At 37.4% G+C, this 18,086-nt stretch overlaps 1 protein-coding gene across 14 annotated transcripts; it reads left to right on the top strand.

Moving 5' to 3' along the window:
• Positions 1-306: 306 nt before the first annotated feature.
• LOC113677279 (cyclic AMP-responsive element-binding protein 3-like protein 1) lies at positions 307-18,049 on the top strand. 14 transcript variants are annotated; one of them, XM_089196602.1, is made up of 12 exons: positions 8,821-8,961; positions 9,770-9,861; positions 10,683-10,812; positions 11,958-12,042; positions 13,657-13,764; positions 14,052-14,174; positions 14,305-14,427; positions 14,666-14,713; positions 14,907-14,965; positions 15,365-15,433; positions 16,182-16,292; positions 16,697-18,049. In XM_089196602.1, exons 4-12 carry the CDS (start codon positions 11,989-11,991, stop codon positions 16,818-16,820), a joined length of 819 nt encoding a protein of 272 aa, XP_089052728.1. In that variant the 5' UTR covers positions 8,821-8,961; positions 9,770-9,861; positions 10,683-10,812; positions 11,958-11,988; the 3' UTR covers positions 16,821-18,049. The 14 variants fall into 14 exon arrangements, with proteins under 14 accessions (XP_027049869.2, XP_089052732.1, XP_089052733.1 ...); XM_027194067.2 differs by lacking the exon at positions 10,683-10,812 and having other exon boundaries at positions 8,787-8,961; XM_027194068.2 differs by lacking the exons at positions 8,821-8,961; positions 9,770-9,861; positions 10,683-10,812 and adding an exon at positions 307-374.
• Positions 18,050-18,086: the final 37 nt, after the last annotated feature.

Here is an 18,086-nt window from a genome sequence, read left to right as displayed (position 1 = left end):
TATGACTAGTTCTTTCTAATCTTTCTTCCAAGCAACGTGAATAATCACTCTAACGATTGCCACTGAGCTACTTTCAAGAATTCGAAGTTGCCCAGTATTTCAAAGAGAGTGATACGATTAGATAATAAATCTCTTCAGTTCAGTTTTGTGGGGTCGACATGATTTATAAGGGATTGAATAGCATAGCAGTGTTAGAGTGAAACACCATCAATTGTTGTCTAACAGTGACAATTAGGTCCTTAAAGGTTGTCTAATAGTCTTGAGTACCGGTTTTATATCGGGAAAAAATTTGAATTATGTTGCTAATCAAAGTTATGTGTCTTGGAGGAGTGATTTTGGAATACCACGATTCAAGTCTTCTTAAGGAAAGAAAAGTAAGTTTAAAGGTTACTTGCTTGTTTATCTTCACCAATAGCATTTTAGTAAGAGACAACCGAGGGAAGAAATGGCAACTGCAGATATTACCATGAATTCCACCTGCGTTGAAACGCTACACCAAAAGGCATCCTGTGAAAGCGGAAAGGCTAATTATGAATTTATTCGCAGTAGCTGGTAAACTCAATTACACTGACTGATGAAGACCACATTCACGAGGCTTCGCACGTGAACAAATGATAAGAATTTCAGGCGGCTTTTATTCACTAATCAGACAAGGTTATGCATTGATTGTTCTTCTGCCTTGAACTTGACCCAACTCAGAAGAAATTTGAAGGATGCAATGTCTACTATGTCTTCACGGTAAAAAATAGTTTTCCACAGGATTTAATTTTATCAAGTCATTAAATGACAAGGAGCATAGAATGTTTTCGGCTGAGAGATCACAGACTAAAAGGTCCTGAAAGAAAACGTCTTCTCTCCTCGATACAGAGATAATTAACAGGTAACTGTTAGTAACTGAGGTGAAATCAAAAAGGCCGAAGGGTTGATATAAAAAAAGTTGAGTAATAGAGACCTCTTCAACATAGACGCGGACAAAAATTCGATTTTCGTCGTATTTATGGAGATCCAACTGAAGCGACTCAGCAGTTGCTCAAAATAGGTGTATATCAGATTGAAAAGCACTAATGTAAATAACTGTTTTAATTTGTTTGAAAGTTGTCCAATAATCTACCTTGAGCCGTGAATCAAGCGTGGCTTTTTTATGTCACGCAATGAGAGGGATGAAAACATTTCAACGCAAAAATATATAAACAAATTACGAGAAATTCAGTGTATAATATCGTTATAAAGCAGCTTGTCACTTGAGAACTGGGGCGGAAAGATACTAATCTTGAATGTTCCGCACGACACTTTCATTTATCCACAGCTTCCGATTTGTGCTCTTACAACGAACCGATCATGAGGATGCTGCGCTGTCTCTTTGAACAAGGGACTCTCACTCTATCTAGTTCACGATACAAAATTTTTAGTTTCAATGTAGAATTTTCCTCTCGTGTCTTTACGTGATGTGATTAACTTACGGGCGAAAGTTGCCCGAGGCATCTTTCCTTGGTATAACTGTAAACAGTGTGATTTGCTGTGTGATAGATGAGTGTGAATCAAAACATGGATTAGGTAATGTTTCATTGGATAGTCCATGAGTTTCTCATTCTGTACACATACAGTAAATGAATTGAAAACAAACCAACATTACAAGTACGCACTCAACGTCAAAATATACCAGTTATTACGGAAGTATTTTTAGCAGACTGAAACAACAGCTGGAGAGACAAACAGACTCCTTTGGAAATGTCCAGAACCACACTAAGGACTTTGTGAGTTCCGGTTTTTTATTTTGTCAGCGTCATAAAAAGAGAAACAAATTTGTTTTTGTAACGTAATGGGATCTTAGCTCTCTTGGGCTTTTCAGCACCAAAGGAAAAAGTCCTCAACCGAAACAGCGGAAGACTTAAGCGAAGATATTACTTGACTGTAATCTCTTTCCCCTAGCAGTTTGGCTTGTAGTGGATTCGTATGCTAACTCCAGAGGTAGTTGATTGTGATAAGAAAACCTTTAAAGATTGAATTTCTGTAAGCCTAAGAAACTTCTGCACTACATGGTTAGCCGCACGTTCACCCTGCCTCAGGGTGTAAATTAATGTTTCCCTTCACGAAGTGAAATGCATTGAATTGAATAAGAGGTCCTTTGGTAAACATCATTAAGCTGCAGTGAAGCTTTTAAAGATCAATACGAAACTCATGAATAATGAAGAGAACGACACAAACACTGACAAAAACAAGTCGGAACTAAGTACCCTTGAAGGAGGAACAATTTACCGTAGTGTGCTTTCCATATAATAAGCACGAAACTAACAGAAATGATATTGAACCACATGAAAGATCTTCCTTATACTCAGACAAAAACAGGACACACAAAAGCACCCATTTTGGCGGGAAACATGCCCATATATCGGCACTAGTGGGGAATCGAGAGGACCTCTTTCGGACCCTTCGTTTTCACTCTCAAATGCTATTAACACAGCATAACACAAATAATCAAAAGAACACACTTCAAAATAGAGAAAGCGTTAATGAAGAAGGCAAAAGTTTTTATCATTACCCTAAAACGTGTGCTGCAATTAAGTGTTGTTCATGAATATAGCTCAAACTTCTCTTTTGTAAACAAAGATTTCCTTCTGTAAAATCCCATCACGACCTCCATTCGTGCACAAGCAGCCTCTTTATTCATATACTGTGTACTTTGAACAAGAAAAGTGATAACTGCTTTTTACAGAAAATTGTTTTTGTGTTCGGTCGGTGGCAACATGAATAGGTTTAATCACCTCTTGGTTTCATGCATTCAGCACCATCCTTTTGTATCAACAGTCTTGAAGTTCTTTAAGTCTGAGCCACAATAACAATTCCACCACGAAATGTAAATAAGACTTTTTTTTAAATACTAGAGCTTTGTTTGGAAAGTTTTTCGCGCCATTCCATGATATGCGGAATGGAACTAGCAGTTCCTATTCCAATTGACTCTCTCTCTGTAATCACAGATCATTTCAGAATGCCTTTACATGTTGCGACTCACCTATTTCTTTTAAACAAAATATAATTGCACAGCTGATTGTTTGTTTTCGATCCTTGTAAATTTTTTAATAAGTCCAAGATCCTTCTAACTTCACAAATGAGCCACCCGGCCAAAAAAAAAAAACTCGAGGTATTCGATTTGTGTGATTTAGTCTTAGTTTCCATGGAGCTGTTTAAAAATAGATTACTGATGCAGAATGAAATATATAAAACCATTAAACCTTTGATAACAGTGTGAACCATTTCATTTTATTGTGGATGAACAATCTAGAAGTGAACAATAGAGCGTCGCCAACCTCAGTTCTAAAACCATACAAGTTGTACCTAAGCTAGTATTACGCATCACTGCATCCACACCGGTCAAAGTTATTTCTGTCTTTTCTTTTCTTTTGCGGAGGAAAGAACTCCGTGGGACATCCGACTTCCTGCAGTGAATGTAACTAACTATCATTCCACCTTTGAACTGTTCGATTCGTTCTAGTGGTTCCCTCGTGGGACACAGTTTTTATTTTAAGAGAGTACAAAAGCACAAGTTTTGTAATATATTAACAGGACTGTTCTTTAAATAGCAACAAAGACTTTTCCAAACATCATTCCACCAATGTTTAGTATAATTAAGCTTCGAAATTTAATCCCTGGTCGCATTCCGCCCTAAAAGTCTCATCCATCAAAATCCTTGACTTCATATTTAACAATTACATGGTTTGAGTTGCGCCACTCTATAAAAGAGAACTGGGGTAAAAATAACGCAGTGATGCTCAAATTATCTTTGTTTTGCATGTCTCAAACGGCACAAGCAGCTGCACAATTTCCCTAACAGCATGAGCTATATCATACCATGAATTGTAAACTGGCCTAGTCATCCGGAGATATTTTCAGTCCTTTTTCTTCAAATCAGTTTTTAAATCATTAGTTTCCACTACAAGAGGGTCTCAATGGGGTGATGGCCTTTACGGCTATCGGTTAAAATTTTGGCCAAATTCCGGCTAACGGTTAACACCTTTCCATTGTTTCCACAAGACACATTTTTTAAGGTTAACTTTTTTTACGACTAACGGTTAAAATTTGTCAATTTTTACGTCTAACGGCTAAATATTTTGGCCGTTTTACGGCTAACGGTTAACCCCATTGAGACCCTCCTACAAGGAACAACTCCCAAATGTTATGAAGAACAAAATAGAAACAAAGCCGCTTTGAATTTGACCCAGTTCGTTCCTTTAATAGTGTCAGAGACAACGAATGCCACATCCACCGGCGTTTGATTGTAATAAGGCCCGTTAACCCTTTAACTTCCATGAGTGACCACGACAGAATTTCTCTTTACGATATCAATGCAACATCAACCAGATAAGTGATGAGAATAAAGAAAAATATAAATTTGGGGGTAATTAGTTGATCCAATAATAAATTTCTCCTAACTAATATTATAAGAATTGTCTGGTGGACAGAGGTTCCAAATTTTTTAGGTGAATAATAATTGTCAGTCGTTTTTTCCATCCTTCATTCCCTTCCACTAGGGAAAGAGTCGTCGCATGAAGGTATGAAACTGATCATTGAATTAATAACATCTTAATATGGCTTTGGCTTTCCTTTTCTGCAAATCGATTACGGGCAATTCATAGGCTAATGATTAGTATCTTCATGGCCTTTGCGCAAGAACTTATTAAACTTGAGAACCTCAAATCTAACTCACTCGAAGTAGAGATGAATGAGTGGGGACTAGACTTTAAAATGTGCCCTCCATTTGACTCCAGCTTCATTCTAAACCAACATGGCCATGTGTGGTTCCGTAAAGCCAACTATTTTTCAACGGTGGTGATTGTTTGATTTGTTTTTGTTGAACAATATCTCTACACAGGGAGTATTTGGGCTTTTTTTCAGTCTAGTTTAAACACATGACGTGAGAAAGAGTGCAAAAGGTACCGTTGAACGTCTATAAAGGGTATTCCTCTCCATGTGCCCTGTGTAAACGGTGGTTTTACCGGGGTGCACTGCACTAAAGTGATAAGCGGCGAAGCCCCGCCATCTCATGACTTACTCAAAACTGTAAAGCGGCCACAAAACCTCCACCGCTAGATCACCTGGGACAAACAGCAGCCTTTTTTCTAATTTTCCACATATCGGAAACATTAGCTCTTGTTTTTATTTCATTTTCCTACAAGCGCTGCACAGTGTGGTTAGACTTCTTTCTTTAAAGGGGCAATCATTACTTATCGCCGGTCGGGAGTGCGGAGGATTTTTGTTGATCCTCCCTTAAAGTATACAGAGTTTTTTTCCCTGTATAGATAGTGGAAGATTTCGTGATCCCCGCTCCCCTCACCCGTCTTCTCTCCCAGCTCCCACAAAAAGCCAGTGTTACTATACGCAGTGACATCTATAGGTAGATACAAAACCTGAGGAACGATTCGGCATTGCCAGAAAAGGAACTATGAGAACAGTTTTTGCTTCTTAACCAAAATACCGATAAGTTGAAGTTTTACAACAGTGTTGTTAAGAACGTTCCCAATGCGGGAATGCTTCTCAATGACTCGATAGAGAATTTGAAACATGGAACTTTGTGGACATCTAAATGATAGAACTTAAAATTTTCGAGCATCACGTTTAATTCATAAGTAAAACTATTGATTATATCATTACATTAGATTGTGTCTGAATTGGAAACATAGCTCACACATGCAAGATCATACAAAAGATAGGCGTAACCGGTCGGTCTCCAGCCTTTGTGGTCGGACGCTAGTAGATATATCATTCATTCATTTAGGCCCGTGGCTCCGTGTGGAGCATAGGCCATCGACGACCCCTCGCCATCGAACTCTGTTCTGGGCTTATCATAAGTATCCGGGGTGGAGACCCTTCCTCTCCCAGGTGAGTGTTTTGGGTAGTTGTGGCCGATGCTTCTGTAACAAGGTCCTTTTTACAGGTAGGGGTGTTAGTCCTACGCAAACCCATTTAGCTTCTGGGTGAGGTGGTCCACATTTGTCTGACCTCTACCCTTTGACCTCTCCATCATGGGTGGCCCTACCAGGTGCATAGCTCTCTGGGTCATTGAGGTACTCAAGCCGTCACACCACGACAAGGGGTGGACCATGTGACAGTAGTAGATATATACTCACAAAAAATAGCCATGGCCGCTAACAGGAGGTTCCGACTGGATAAGTTGGAAAAAAACTAATGACACTCAGTTGGAAAGGCATCTGGTCCCTGTGCTTTATAGTCAGCTCGATGCAAGTCAGATTCTTCTTTCAAGGAAATAAGTCAGATCGTCCCACATTAGCTTCGGATCGTTTCACGATTTAAATAGTCAGCGAAAAAGACAGATTCGTAGAACGGATTAATCAAAACAGTTAAGTGTTATAAATGGTCAGTCGATTGATTGATCAATGTTGATTTCACAAATACACAATAGCAATCCACTCAGATCTAGAATTCCTGCATATAATTTATTTAATTCGATACCTAAGCGTCTCGCTCGAGATAAGTCGATCATTCACGTTAACTAGTTTGGTCTGTTGTTTTAAATGTTGAAGACAGAGGTTGTCAGACGTCGGAAGGTATACAGTAAATGCTGGTCAGCCTACGTCTTTAGCGGTTTTGGGTTCGCTTTGAAGCACTGAGTCGCAGCACCAAAAATACTAGCGAAGACCGAAGAGGTATGGAACGGCTTCATTTGCAGCTTCGACTGATTTGCTGGCCGGTCCATCAAGCGCCCCCAAAACCGCAGTTACGGAGTCTGTTGCATGATGCAAGGGGTACTTCCTTAGTTTCTTGCTGTCTTTTATCTGGAGACCTCTCAACTACAAAAAACTGCTGCCTTGGGGAGAGCTGAATAAAGATATGCTCACCGGTATGCGGTCAATGAAGCGGGTGCAAACGTTATGCAGCTCTGCCACAGCCCTGTTGATAATCAAATGATGTTTGCAGAAACCCGGGTGAACTTCGTTTTGAAAACTACTCTCTCGTTGTTGATTGTGCTGGTGATCCGCCTTTAAAGGCCGGGACTTTAAAACCGCTTACCGGAATGCAAGATACGGAGTAAACTGATTGGAGGGCTGCATTTGTTGTCATGACAATATTTTCTCATCTTAGGAAAATAAAGCAAAGGAAAAGGACGAAAGAGAAACATCCATCTACCTCAGTACTTCAGTCTAGTCCGATTGATTGTGCTTGGTCATTGTTTGCACGTACTGAAAATTTTGGGTTAAGGTTTTGGGTTCCTCATGTACAATCCATGTTAATTTTCTCCATCTTCCACTTTTCTTGGTCGTTTTTGGTGTTTTCTTACCTCTTTATTGCTTATCTATGTAAATTCTTTACGACAATGAAAATGAATGAAAATACCTTCAATCAGTTACAGAAATATAAATGTACTTTGTCGAAAGTAAATTATCCCTCTATGGTAAGGTAGAGACTGTTAAATTCGTTATTGATCCAACATTTAGAATTTTTCTCATCGCCGAAATCCTCTTAGATCCTATTTTACACAGTATTAAAATTTCGTTCTAGAATTTTGTTCTATCTAAACACAATTCCTTTGAGACGCTATGATGAACGTACCTTTTTAAGATTTCCATTTTCAAATGCAGGGAACTATTGTCTCTGTGTACGTCCGTAACCTTTTTTTAAGCAAATTCCGATCAGAAGTAATAAAGGACATAAAGATGATCAAAATGAACTAAAAAACGAAGACTACTAGGCCTGGAAACTCGTGGGATAACGCAAGTTCACCAATGTAAACAGCACACGTGGTATGAAGATTTTCCGCGCGTGTTAAACCTTTGATGGCCTTTTTGTGACGTCTACAATTTTCACTTTATCCTGCTTTCCTTTGTCCGTGTAAAGTTGTGAATAAATGAAGCCATACTTTTTAACGGTTTTAAAATTTATATCCAAACGATAAAAATATAAAAATGATACCATAAACATAATATTCTTAAATTTACCACGAATTATAACTTTATTCAACAAAGATAAATTTATATTTACTACAAGCATACTTCAAAAACACGCAATTTCTTTTGTCCTCTCACTTTCGCAATGGCAGAAACGGTTTTGCAACTACTTAGTTTTTGCCTTTGCCTTCATACAAAGACATTTCCATTGGTTGAAACTAAATTGCTAGGAAACTAATGAAAATACTGGCAATCTGAATTAATGATGCAGATTTTGTTGTAGTTTCATTTCATAGCCGGCTAGCTCAGGCAGTGTAAGCTGTTGTCACTGTCATTTCGCATTTCTATGTCATATAGGAATTGATTTGGCCTCACATGATCTTTTCCTGCGGGAAAACCTTCAAAAGTTCAAGAATAAGAAATCTTTGTCTGGTGGATGAGAATCAAAAAAATTCCCACAATACAACAGCTTTAATTACCTTACACAATAGATTAACACGCCACGTATGGTTTGGCGTAAGCTTGGCGCAAAACGTAAAGAATGGTAAAAAAAATCTCGAATTTCAGAAGGAAATCTTCTGTAAAATACCGAAATGACTTTTGAACGCTCTTTTCAGTATCATCAATTTCATTTATGATTCAACCATGCGATCTTTTTTTTTTTAATTCGACGGTCGTCGAATCCTGTTTTTTATTTGTTGAAAACGCCACGTTTGTACTCATGACTCGAGAACGAGTCCACCGTGAGTTTGTGCCACGTGTCCGCCTGCCGTCCGCAAACTGACTCGACAACGTGTTAACTGTGGCGTGAAATTGAGAAAATAAGGAACTGTTGAATAAATAACCATATCCCCTTCTTATTGCTTGAACTTTCATTGTCTCTTAGCCGGTCCAGCGCGGGTGGCCAGCATCGCTAATGGGATCTATTTGCATGACAAGAGGTAAATAAGAAAATTTTGATTTGAGTTTGTTCTCGACATTCGATCGACTTGTGGGAAATTACCAAAGCAAATCACGAGGAAGGAAGTACATAAGCGTTCTCTGTGGACCTCGCTAAAGCTAGGTAAAATCTTCAATTTACTCTTTTTCTTCTCATCGTTGAGACCTACTTGAATTAGTCGCTTATTTTATAGCAAAAGAATCGGAATTAATTACTCTATAGCAATTCCAATATGAACTTGGCCTTAATAAGGTATGGTTTAGTGGCGTTTCACTTATGAGATTAAAATCGGCTTTTTTCCATCCACCGTTTTCTTGCCAATTGTCACTAAAGTAAAGAAATCGTTATGTAGTTATTTCTAAGCGTTGCTTTGTAATATTTGGAAGCTCCGTTCATTCGATGGACGGAATTCAAGGTGGTCGAAATTGGAGATATTTGCGGAAGAGTTTACCTCTGAATTTTCTCTATAACTTCCGTCCGGTCTCATTGGAGATTGATTTTCATTTCTGGCTTAAAAAAATTAGCTTTTTAAATGTTGAGATCAGCAGAAAAATAAATGTATTTAACTATTATTTACATCTTAAGGTCCACGCGTGATAGCTTTAAATAGTCTCGCTCTCTTTTTCTCTGGGGTATGGTAGTTCACAAAACAATTGGTATTCGAGGGACAGGATCACGGGAAATTCTGTTCAAAAATCACTTTTCAAAATGAATAGTTCTCCGTTCAAAGCGGCGATTAAAGCGGCGCTCGCAACTTTATGTAGAAACTTTGAGTGCTGTCGAGAAAATTAATTACTGCATTATGTGCTTGCTGTTTGTCGTGGACCGGAGATGACACGAACCCTGTGTCTTCTGGCGGAACGTTTTACCTTCTAAGAGATGTAAATTTGCGAATATGTTTCTTGCTTTGTAAACTGGGCTTTTATTATAGACAGCTGTTTAAACAGGATCAGGTAGGAACCCTGCAGTTCTACAGGATTAAACAGGGGAGACATTCGTAATTACATCACCCATTTAGCTTTGGTGAGTAAAATAAAGGAAAATTCTCCAAATGTTAATTATAGAAATCCTGATATAAGCAGAACGTTTACTAGTTGCTAACGCTGTTTGGATGATATCGAGGGAGATTTCATGGGAGCTGTATGATTTTTCAGCAGACAAAAAAAAAAAATTAGCAAATGCCCATTTTAGTAAGCAACGTCAAATACCTCATAGTTTTGCAACGTAATTCTTTCTAATATCGCAACTGCTTTTCTTAATTTGAAAAAGAACCGCGTTCTCATTTAATTTAAAATATAACTTTGTTCAGAATTTTAAGGTTTTTCTACCTACATGTATAAATAAAGCAAAGATGCATTGTTTATGTTTCTTCTAATTGTACACGAGACATCAACATTTTTAAAACGTAGTTTTTTTGTATATATTTACTTCATTTATAGTTTTTCTCGTTTGCACTGTTTGGGTCATGGCTACAGATTTATTTTGAAAACAACTTCAGCTTATGGCGAAAGTAACTCTCTTTTTTTTTTTAATCTTTAATTAATACCACGATATCTTCTGGTTCGTGGCAACACGTCGAAGCACGTAGCTAAATAAAACACAAACGTGTGCACGGGAGATTCTTTCTACATGACGACGGTTACTGAATTCGTGTTTAACAAGTACCTAATGAAAAGCTGTCTACAGAACTTTCTTTTTTTCTTAAAATTTATTGATAAAAGCGAAGTATTAGAAAAAAAGTGAGCAAGCTTGCTAGCAATAATCAGTTAAGTTTTAACAGCAAAAAAGTCGTTCGTATTTTGACTAAAGTTAACTGCACTAATTAGCCCTCTTCTGTGGACTAGATGACGTTTTTTCCAGGCAGATCTTACTGCACCATAGAAACGTCCTCTAATGACCGATACGCCGGACATTCGTTTGCATTTGTCTTTGACTGAAGTGAGGAAATAAGAAACCTTATTCACGTGTAAAAAGGTATTCAACGTGTTTTTGGTTAACATGTACTCGACTTCTATCCTTATTTGCATACACCTTGTAAACGCCACTCCTATACACAGTCAGATTTAGAGTAAAGGTTTACAGTAAAGTGTGAAGAACTTGGTTGACTGAAGAATTTTCGGTTTATTACCTAGAGTATTCAGATTCTGTTTTGAACGGAGGTAAGGCAGACTAACTTCTTACGGGCAAAATATATTTCGAACAAAATTGAGATTCGCTTTGCACAACCGTAGTTGAAGCAATGTACCAACGCTCGAGGTTATTTTCACATAAAGATTGCATAGCAACTTGTCCACTTTTTAAGCCAAAACGAAAGAGTTCGCCGCTAAAAGGGAACACTTATGCTGAAATTTTTGATGTGGAATGAATATGGGAGGAGATGCAGGAGAAACTGCCCTATAAAGGGAAGATTTATTACCTTTCCTCTACTGATTCAAGATGAGTATATCATTCGCACTCTAATTGCCTAAAAAAAAACTCGCTTCATATTCCATATGCATATTTCCAGGGGACAACTCAAGGTCGATAATGTTGTTTATAATGCGAGTAAAGAAGTTCTGCCCGCTACGTGTTCAAAATGTTACACCATACTCTTAAATGAGAATTACCAAAACAGTTGTGATGAAGGAAGTCCCAGTTTCATAACAACTTCTATTTGAGATGTATCCGTCATAGACGAAAAAACTCATTAAGGGTAAAAGTAATTGTACTCGCATCACGCTTAAAATCAGCATGATTAAGTATCTTTCAATTCTTGAACATTAATATAGCATTTTTATGGACCACCATGAGAAGCTATGATTTTAACCGCGAAATTATTACGCTTTGCTCTGCATTGCGACCCGACGATAGATGGTCAGTTTTCATACTATTTTAATGGTATTGAAACGACGTTGCTTTCAGTAATAATATCAGTATCCATTACAAAATAACTGTTTTCTGTAAAAGATAATCTGAAGTCAATTTTACGTTGTTTGAATTCATAGTTTACTTTTCAAGTTGTCTTTAAATTTCTATTTGCGTCATTCATCTTTATCGTGTTCTTTCATGTGTCACTTTTTACGTCGCTAGAAGATGTACGTGAAATTTAAACAAAATTATGTATGCACTTCAATTTGTAGTTTCTAACTGCTACGTGACGAAGACGAGGCGATGGAGGCGTTTAACCAAGCTTACGACGAATTTACGGGTGTTCATTCTCTCAAGGTGAGTTGTATAGGATAATTTTACAAGTGCACAAAGCTGAAAGTTTATGCAAATTATATTGGGATATTTATTTGATGGTACTGATACGAAAAAAAAGGACTACTTAATTAATTCATAGACATCCTTCCAAGTCTGTTCTTAATTTTCAGCTGTGGTGCTCATTTTTAAATTTTTGATTCTCGATTTAAATACTTTGTTTTGGTGACAAACTCGCAGCCGTAATTTATAACACGCTGCTTTGTCTACGTCGAGAGGTATATCTTTAAAAGATTCAGTTTGGTTTGGTTTTGTTTAGAATTTTTTTTGTCTTGATGCTGCAATCGGAAATGGGTTTGCATGAAATTCCCTTCGGAAGAAAGAATCACCTCTGCGTTTTTTATCCGTAAAAAGGTTGTAACAAAATATTTCTGGCCGCGTTTGGTTTTTTTTTTTTGCTTCGATACTTGGATTGCGAAATTCTACTTTTCGTTTTTCTATTTGTTATATGATAATGAATCTTAACACGCAAAGTTCGATCATCTGCAAGTGCATTCAAGTATCTTCATTACGGCCGCATTGAGTTCGGCAGGAAAAGGCCGTTGTAGATGGTTGGCAGTTATATATAGGGAAGAGATTGAGAAATACAATCCAAAATCATATGTAAGTAAGGAAGAAACCAAAAATCTATTATTAGCAAAAAATTGCTAACAAAACAAAACGAGTTAAGGTACTGTGAATAAGGTGTGTGAAACGTTTGCCCTTTCCAGGAGGATGATTTCTCTTCGCTTTGGTGAAATAAAGCTACAAAGGGTTGTCCTCTTGAAAACGTAAAGGCTTAATTGCTAATGTGGAGAGGTTAAAATGAGGACTACACGCTAAAACAATGCAAAAGTGGCTGTTGTTGGACAAAAGAAGGAGGTTCGACCGTTCTTTTCATACTCAGTATAGCACCGTTCTCCTTACTGTAAATACATGGATAGAGTCCGGGATGAAATTTTTACACCGATCACACCTAATTCAACATTTCCTATCAATCCATATTGTTCTTGCTCTGATATTTGCAATATTTTTTAGCAAAAATCCGCTTTCATTTACTCTGAGATCTTTAAGAAGAAATACGGGGCAAATTTTAAATACATTTATCCCAGGTTTTGAAAGCGATGAGGTCAGATAAAACCAAATTCCAAAGAAAAAGAGCTTTTCAGAGAGCTGTGAAGGAGATTCTGTGGTTCGAGTATGAGTATACGTACGAAAAAACATAAAAAAATCTATTGCTATGTGATCAGGGTTTGTCTCATGATTATTTGGTCTCATAATCAAACTTTGTTTCATGATATCATTCGAAATCAATTTAGTTCAACGATGTGCTCAGATCCTTTTACGATGTACTGTGAATAAGGATATTAGCTAGAAGGTGTGGCATTCAGTGTATGTTAACGCGTCATGATAAGTGGGTTTTTAGAGAGAACGAGTTTTATTAAGGGCCAGTCTGGATTGTTTTTGCTTTACGAGGATTTCTTTCCATCGAGTTCAGTTCTTTCCTATTCATTGTCGTTGTTCTTTGGTCCATGAAATTGCTTTTTTCATAACAAAAGGCTTCGTCACATTTGATATTCCTTTTTTCCGTTCCTTTAGAATGCAAATTCATCGAAAGGCTGTCATGCTTTCAGCCTGAAAAGTTCTCCAAAGGACCGTTCGCAAGACAGAAAACTTCTTTTCAAGATCTCTTCTCTGCTAGAAAAGGTGTGAACGTTTTCTATGCAATTTTTTTTTGCTTTTGTCGCAAGAAACATAGTCAGAAACAGTATAGCATAAACGTTAGCTTTGTCAGCTGTGAGGTTGCTAACCACGTTCGAACTGACGAGGGTGTAAGATGCAGAATCCTTTCTGGTCTAAGGTCCTTCGCGACCTCAAGCAGTGCATTGCCTTTCGAACCAGAATAGAAAGAAGCCTATTTTAAGTGTACACCCAAATATATTAAATTTATCATCATGTGGCTATACTAGCTAACGCTTTTACTTTCTTCTCAGAAAGAGATAGAAGTCGCATCTTACCCAGAAGATATCTTTGAAGAACAAGAGCACTCAGACAGCAGCGACATTGACGTCAGTGGAGAACAAGGTTATTCACTCAATGATGACGAATGCGATCAGGTGTGGACGACAAAATGTGATTAAAATTACTCAGCTGCTGCTGTCTTCATTCCTATTTACTTTGGAGTGACGTGAATCATAAAATGAAATATTGATTGTTGTTACCGAATATTGATTTTTTTTTTCCTAGGTTGCAAAGGACGTCATTTTCACTGAGAAAGGCTGCGATGATAAAGTAAAACTCACAGATGAGGAAAAAGAAACTTTCGTTTCTGAAGGACTTCCAGTACCAAGCAGGATACCATTGACAAAGGTATATTTATAGTATTAATATGGCCACTGAACTCTCGTCTGGAGACCGGATAATAGTCCTAAGGTAGCAGTGGGAAGTGAACCTTGAAATCCTGCATTTTGCATGACAGAAATGATACATATAACCGGCGTCCTCTTGCTAGTCGATGACGCGGTCTTAGTAACCGTTAGAAATTATCTTTTGTTGGTTAGTACCCAGAACGAAACGACTACTAAAGGCAGCAATATTTTATTTCTAGGCAGAAGAGAGGGCCCTCAAAAGGATTCGGCGTAAGATTAAAAACAAGGTAAGGATTTATTCTTGCTTCCCAATTCGTATCAGTTTTTTGTCAGTTTGTCCTGAATATTCTACTCCGGTCGGTACGTGTCGAACACGTATGCGAGTTCTTGCACATCCACAGCTTAAACACGATAATAAGTTGAGTAGCGGTTGTAAAATAAAATAAACCAAAATTAGAGATGGTATGTTTTTTTTCCAAGCTCTCTGCACAAGAAAGCAGGCGAAAGAAAAAAGAGTACGTCGAAGGTTTGGAGAAAAGGTAAGTTGCATAGTAACAAATAAAAACTACCAATAAAGTTACTGTGATCCTTAGCCACTTAGCCCTTAAAAAAGCAGTCAGTGGTGACACTTTTGGGGGAAAATAGTATGTTTAAGTATGGCCATGCGATGTGACCATTGTTGATTAATTTAATGCAAACTGGGATTATTACTGAAACAAATATAAGTAGGCAGTCTTGCACGCTAAGGATTCGCTTTATTTACTTTGTAAGTAACTTTTTCTTTGCCTCCTTTTGTCTGTTTTCACCCTTGCGCCTTGCGGCTAAAAGTTTATTTAAGACGTTCAAGTGTCACAGAATTGCTCTAAGGATATTATCGTAAAGCGATGCTCTCCGAACTTTCATTTTGATTTAGTTTGGTACGTGCCATTCTTTTTCAGGGTGGAGACGTGCAACTCAGAAAACAGCATACTTCGACAAAAAGTAGACTCCCTTGAATCGACCGTAAGGTAACATAGAAGAAGCCTTCAATAATCATACAAATTATCTCAGTCAGAGTAGATCATAATTAAGTCTGAAACAAGTTCATTAAGGATACAAGTTCATTAAGGATATTGTAATTATGAAAGGCAAGAAGATTGAATGAAAGAAAGATAATTATCCTCTTCGTTTTTTTATTTGCCTGATATCTATTAATATACCTGTTGAAAAGACTAAAATTTTAACAACCAAGCTAAGCTCCTCTGTAAAAACAAGACAAAAAGAAAATTTTACATTCGTGAATTAAGGTCCTTGATGAAGATAGAATGCACAATAAGAGTTGCCACCCAAAGTATAGGTGCAAATTGAAGTTTTCGTACAATTGAATTCAGACCACTGTTTAGTTCACGGTTATTTCTGGTCACCCAAAAAATATGTCTGATTAGGTTCAAATTGTTCGTTTGTCTTCATTTCTTCCATTGTTATTCAAAACTTTGCATTATTCTTTACATCATTAGGACTAAAATCAATTTGGTGCACTTGCTTGTTTTTAGATAACTAGAGCATTTGTAACCGAGAGTGTAGAAATAAATAGTTGTGTGAGTGTGCTTCCTAATAAATCTTAATTTACCTTATGGTGAGTTTTATCTTCACCAAAGAACTATCTCTCTCGTATCTTGGTTACACCAAATGTAAAACCCTTAAAGTTGAAAAAAGTTTTGCTGACAGGCTTTTGGGGGAAAAAATGAAAGTAAATTTTATTTCTTAAATTTTTAGGGCGTTGCTGACAGAGCTAAATAGATTACGTAAAGTTTCTCTGGAGAAACAGGGAAGAGAAAGACCTGAAATGAGAAGCAAAGGAACTCAGACGGGCACATGCCTAAAATGGTAAGAACCGACAAAGCTTAACTTGAGTAAATAAGTGATACTCCCATATTCCACTCTACATTCTAAAGCAAAATATATCAAACGATTATTTAATGATTATCATTATTAAAACCCATATGTGTCTCCATTGTTTTGATGTATCAGTCTAGACGATTGGTTCAAAGGCCAGTTTTCGTGTTTAGAATAGTTAAGACTGGTATTTTTAACAATTCTCATACGCGGAAACTCCCACAGTTCCTCTCCTACACAGGTTATATTTCTAGTGCAGGTCCCCCTTACCTACTTTTCCAAACGAAAGAGTTCGCACTCTATCGTAATAAAATGTAGCTCCACTGGAGAAATTTTCTAAATGTATAGTTGGACAAACTTTTGTTTCGTTTTGCTTTCACCTTTTACCGACTCAGTCTCAAGAAAAGAAACGCCGTTTACAAACAGCAAAACCTAGCAAGACTGGAACATCTCCGACAAAATAACAACCTCTGCACATCTCAGCCTTACAGCTTGCACAAGCTTGAAACACATAGATGAGCCGAGGAGATTATAATTGGCTTCCAAACAGTTCCTGTCCTAAAGATCAAGGTCGATCTTAGTAGTTCTCGCACGATGTATTTATATGATGGTGTGGGAAACCTACATAGAGAAAAAGAGAGACGAGGATGGAATACATTCACCGGCTGTTGAGAAAGAAGTCATCTAAAAGAATAACTGATGTATTGGTTTTTCTAAATAACTTAACTGCACGTTGAATATGGGTTCACTATGTGAAAAAGATAATGACTTTGCAATAAGTTTATCTAATCTCGCTCAAGGAATTTAGCCCCTATATCAATAGGGTAAATGTTTTGAATCATCTCATACTGACAGATCAGCTATCCATACGAAATTTATGTACAAAAATCTTGAAAATCGTGTAGGTTTCTAAGATGCGGTGTATTATATATATCTTGTGAAATGACTGTAAATAATTTTTGCTTGGAATTCTTTCTGGTGGAGTAATATTGTACGCGTTTAGAATACAGTTATAGTTATTATTAGGAGGTTAAAAGGGCAAAAGAGTCCAATATATAAAATAATCTAGACGTTCAAACAAGAAGCAGGAGATTTTTAAGAATTTCCCTCTGAGCCCCTTTGGAAAGTGGAACCCTCAATCCGGGGTGCGACACTGATATGGGCCAAGAACTACAGATCAAATAGAATACATTGAGGTGGGCCCTCAGTGACATCTTTCCGTGACCGCCGGGCATTTTAAAGGAGTCGATCTTCTCTTAACACCTCCATTCAGTCTAGCTGACGCCGTGAGGACTTTGATCACGGAAAACAACGCCCGTTCCTCGTTCTTACTTGAGGATTTTACCAGACATTAGCCCCTAAACATTTGGAGAAGACGGATGAATGTTCGTTTTTTGCAAGTTTTAAAGGAAAATTTCGATAGATAGTAATAAGAAGACATCCGAGACTAGGATTGACGAGTGGTCGAAAGTTTCTCAAACTACGGAACTGGAACATTCCTTCCCAAAAACATTTATACTTCGTTTTTCTATAATTTATTTGTTTATTCAAAGTGACCCCCCAAAATCCCATCCGGATTTGTTGTTACGTTCAGGGCATGTGTTTTGAGGTAGAAAGGCCAATGTCTCAGTAATAATTGGCATTTCAAATGGTTATCACCTCTTGCTTGACCAACCAGCATCAGCTCCAAATATTGTACACGAACTTAACACATACCATGTAAATAAAAACATACATTTATTACCTTATTTATTATCTATTATCAGTCTTATCCTTGATTCTGTG

This window comes from Pocillopora damicornis, chromosome 2, assembly GCF_964200805.1.
Source record: "Pocillopora damicornis chromosome 2, jaPocDami1.2, whole genome shotgun sequence".
NCBI lineage: Eukaryota > Metazoa > Cnidaria > Anthozoa > Scleractinia > Pocilloporidae > Pocillopora > Pocillopora damicornis.
This window is presented reverse-complemented; position numbering and strand designations above follow the sequence as displayed.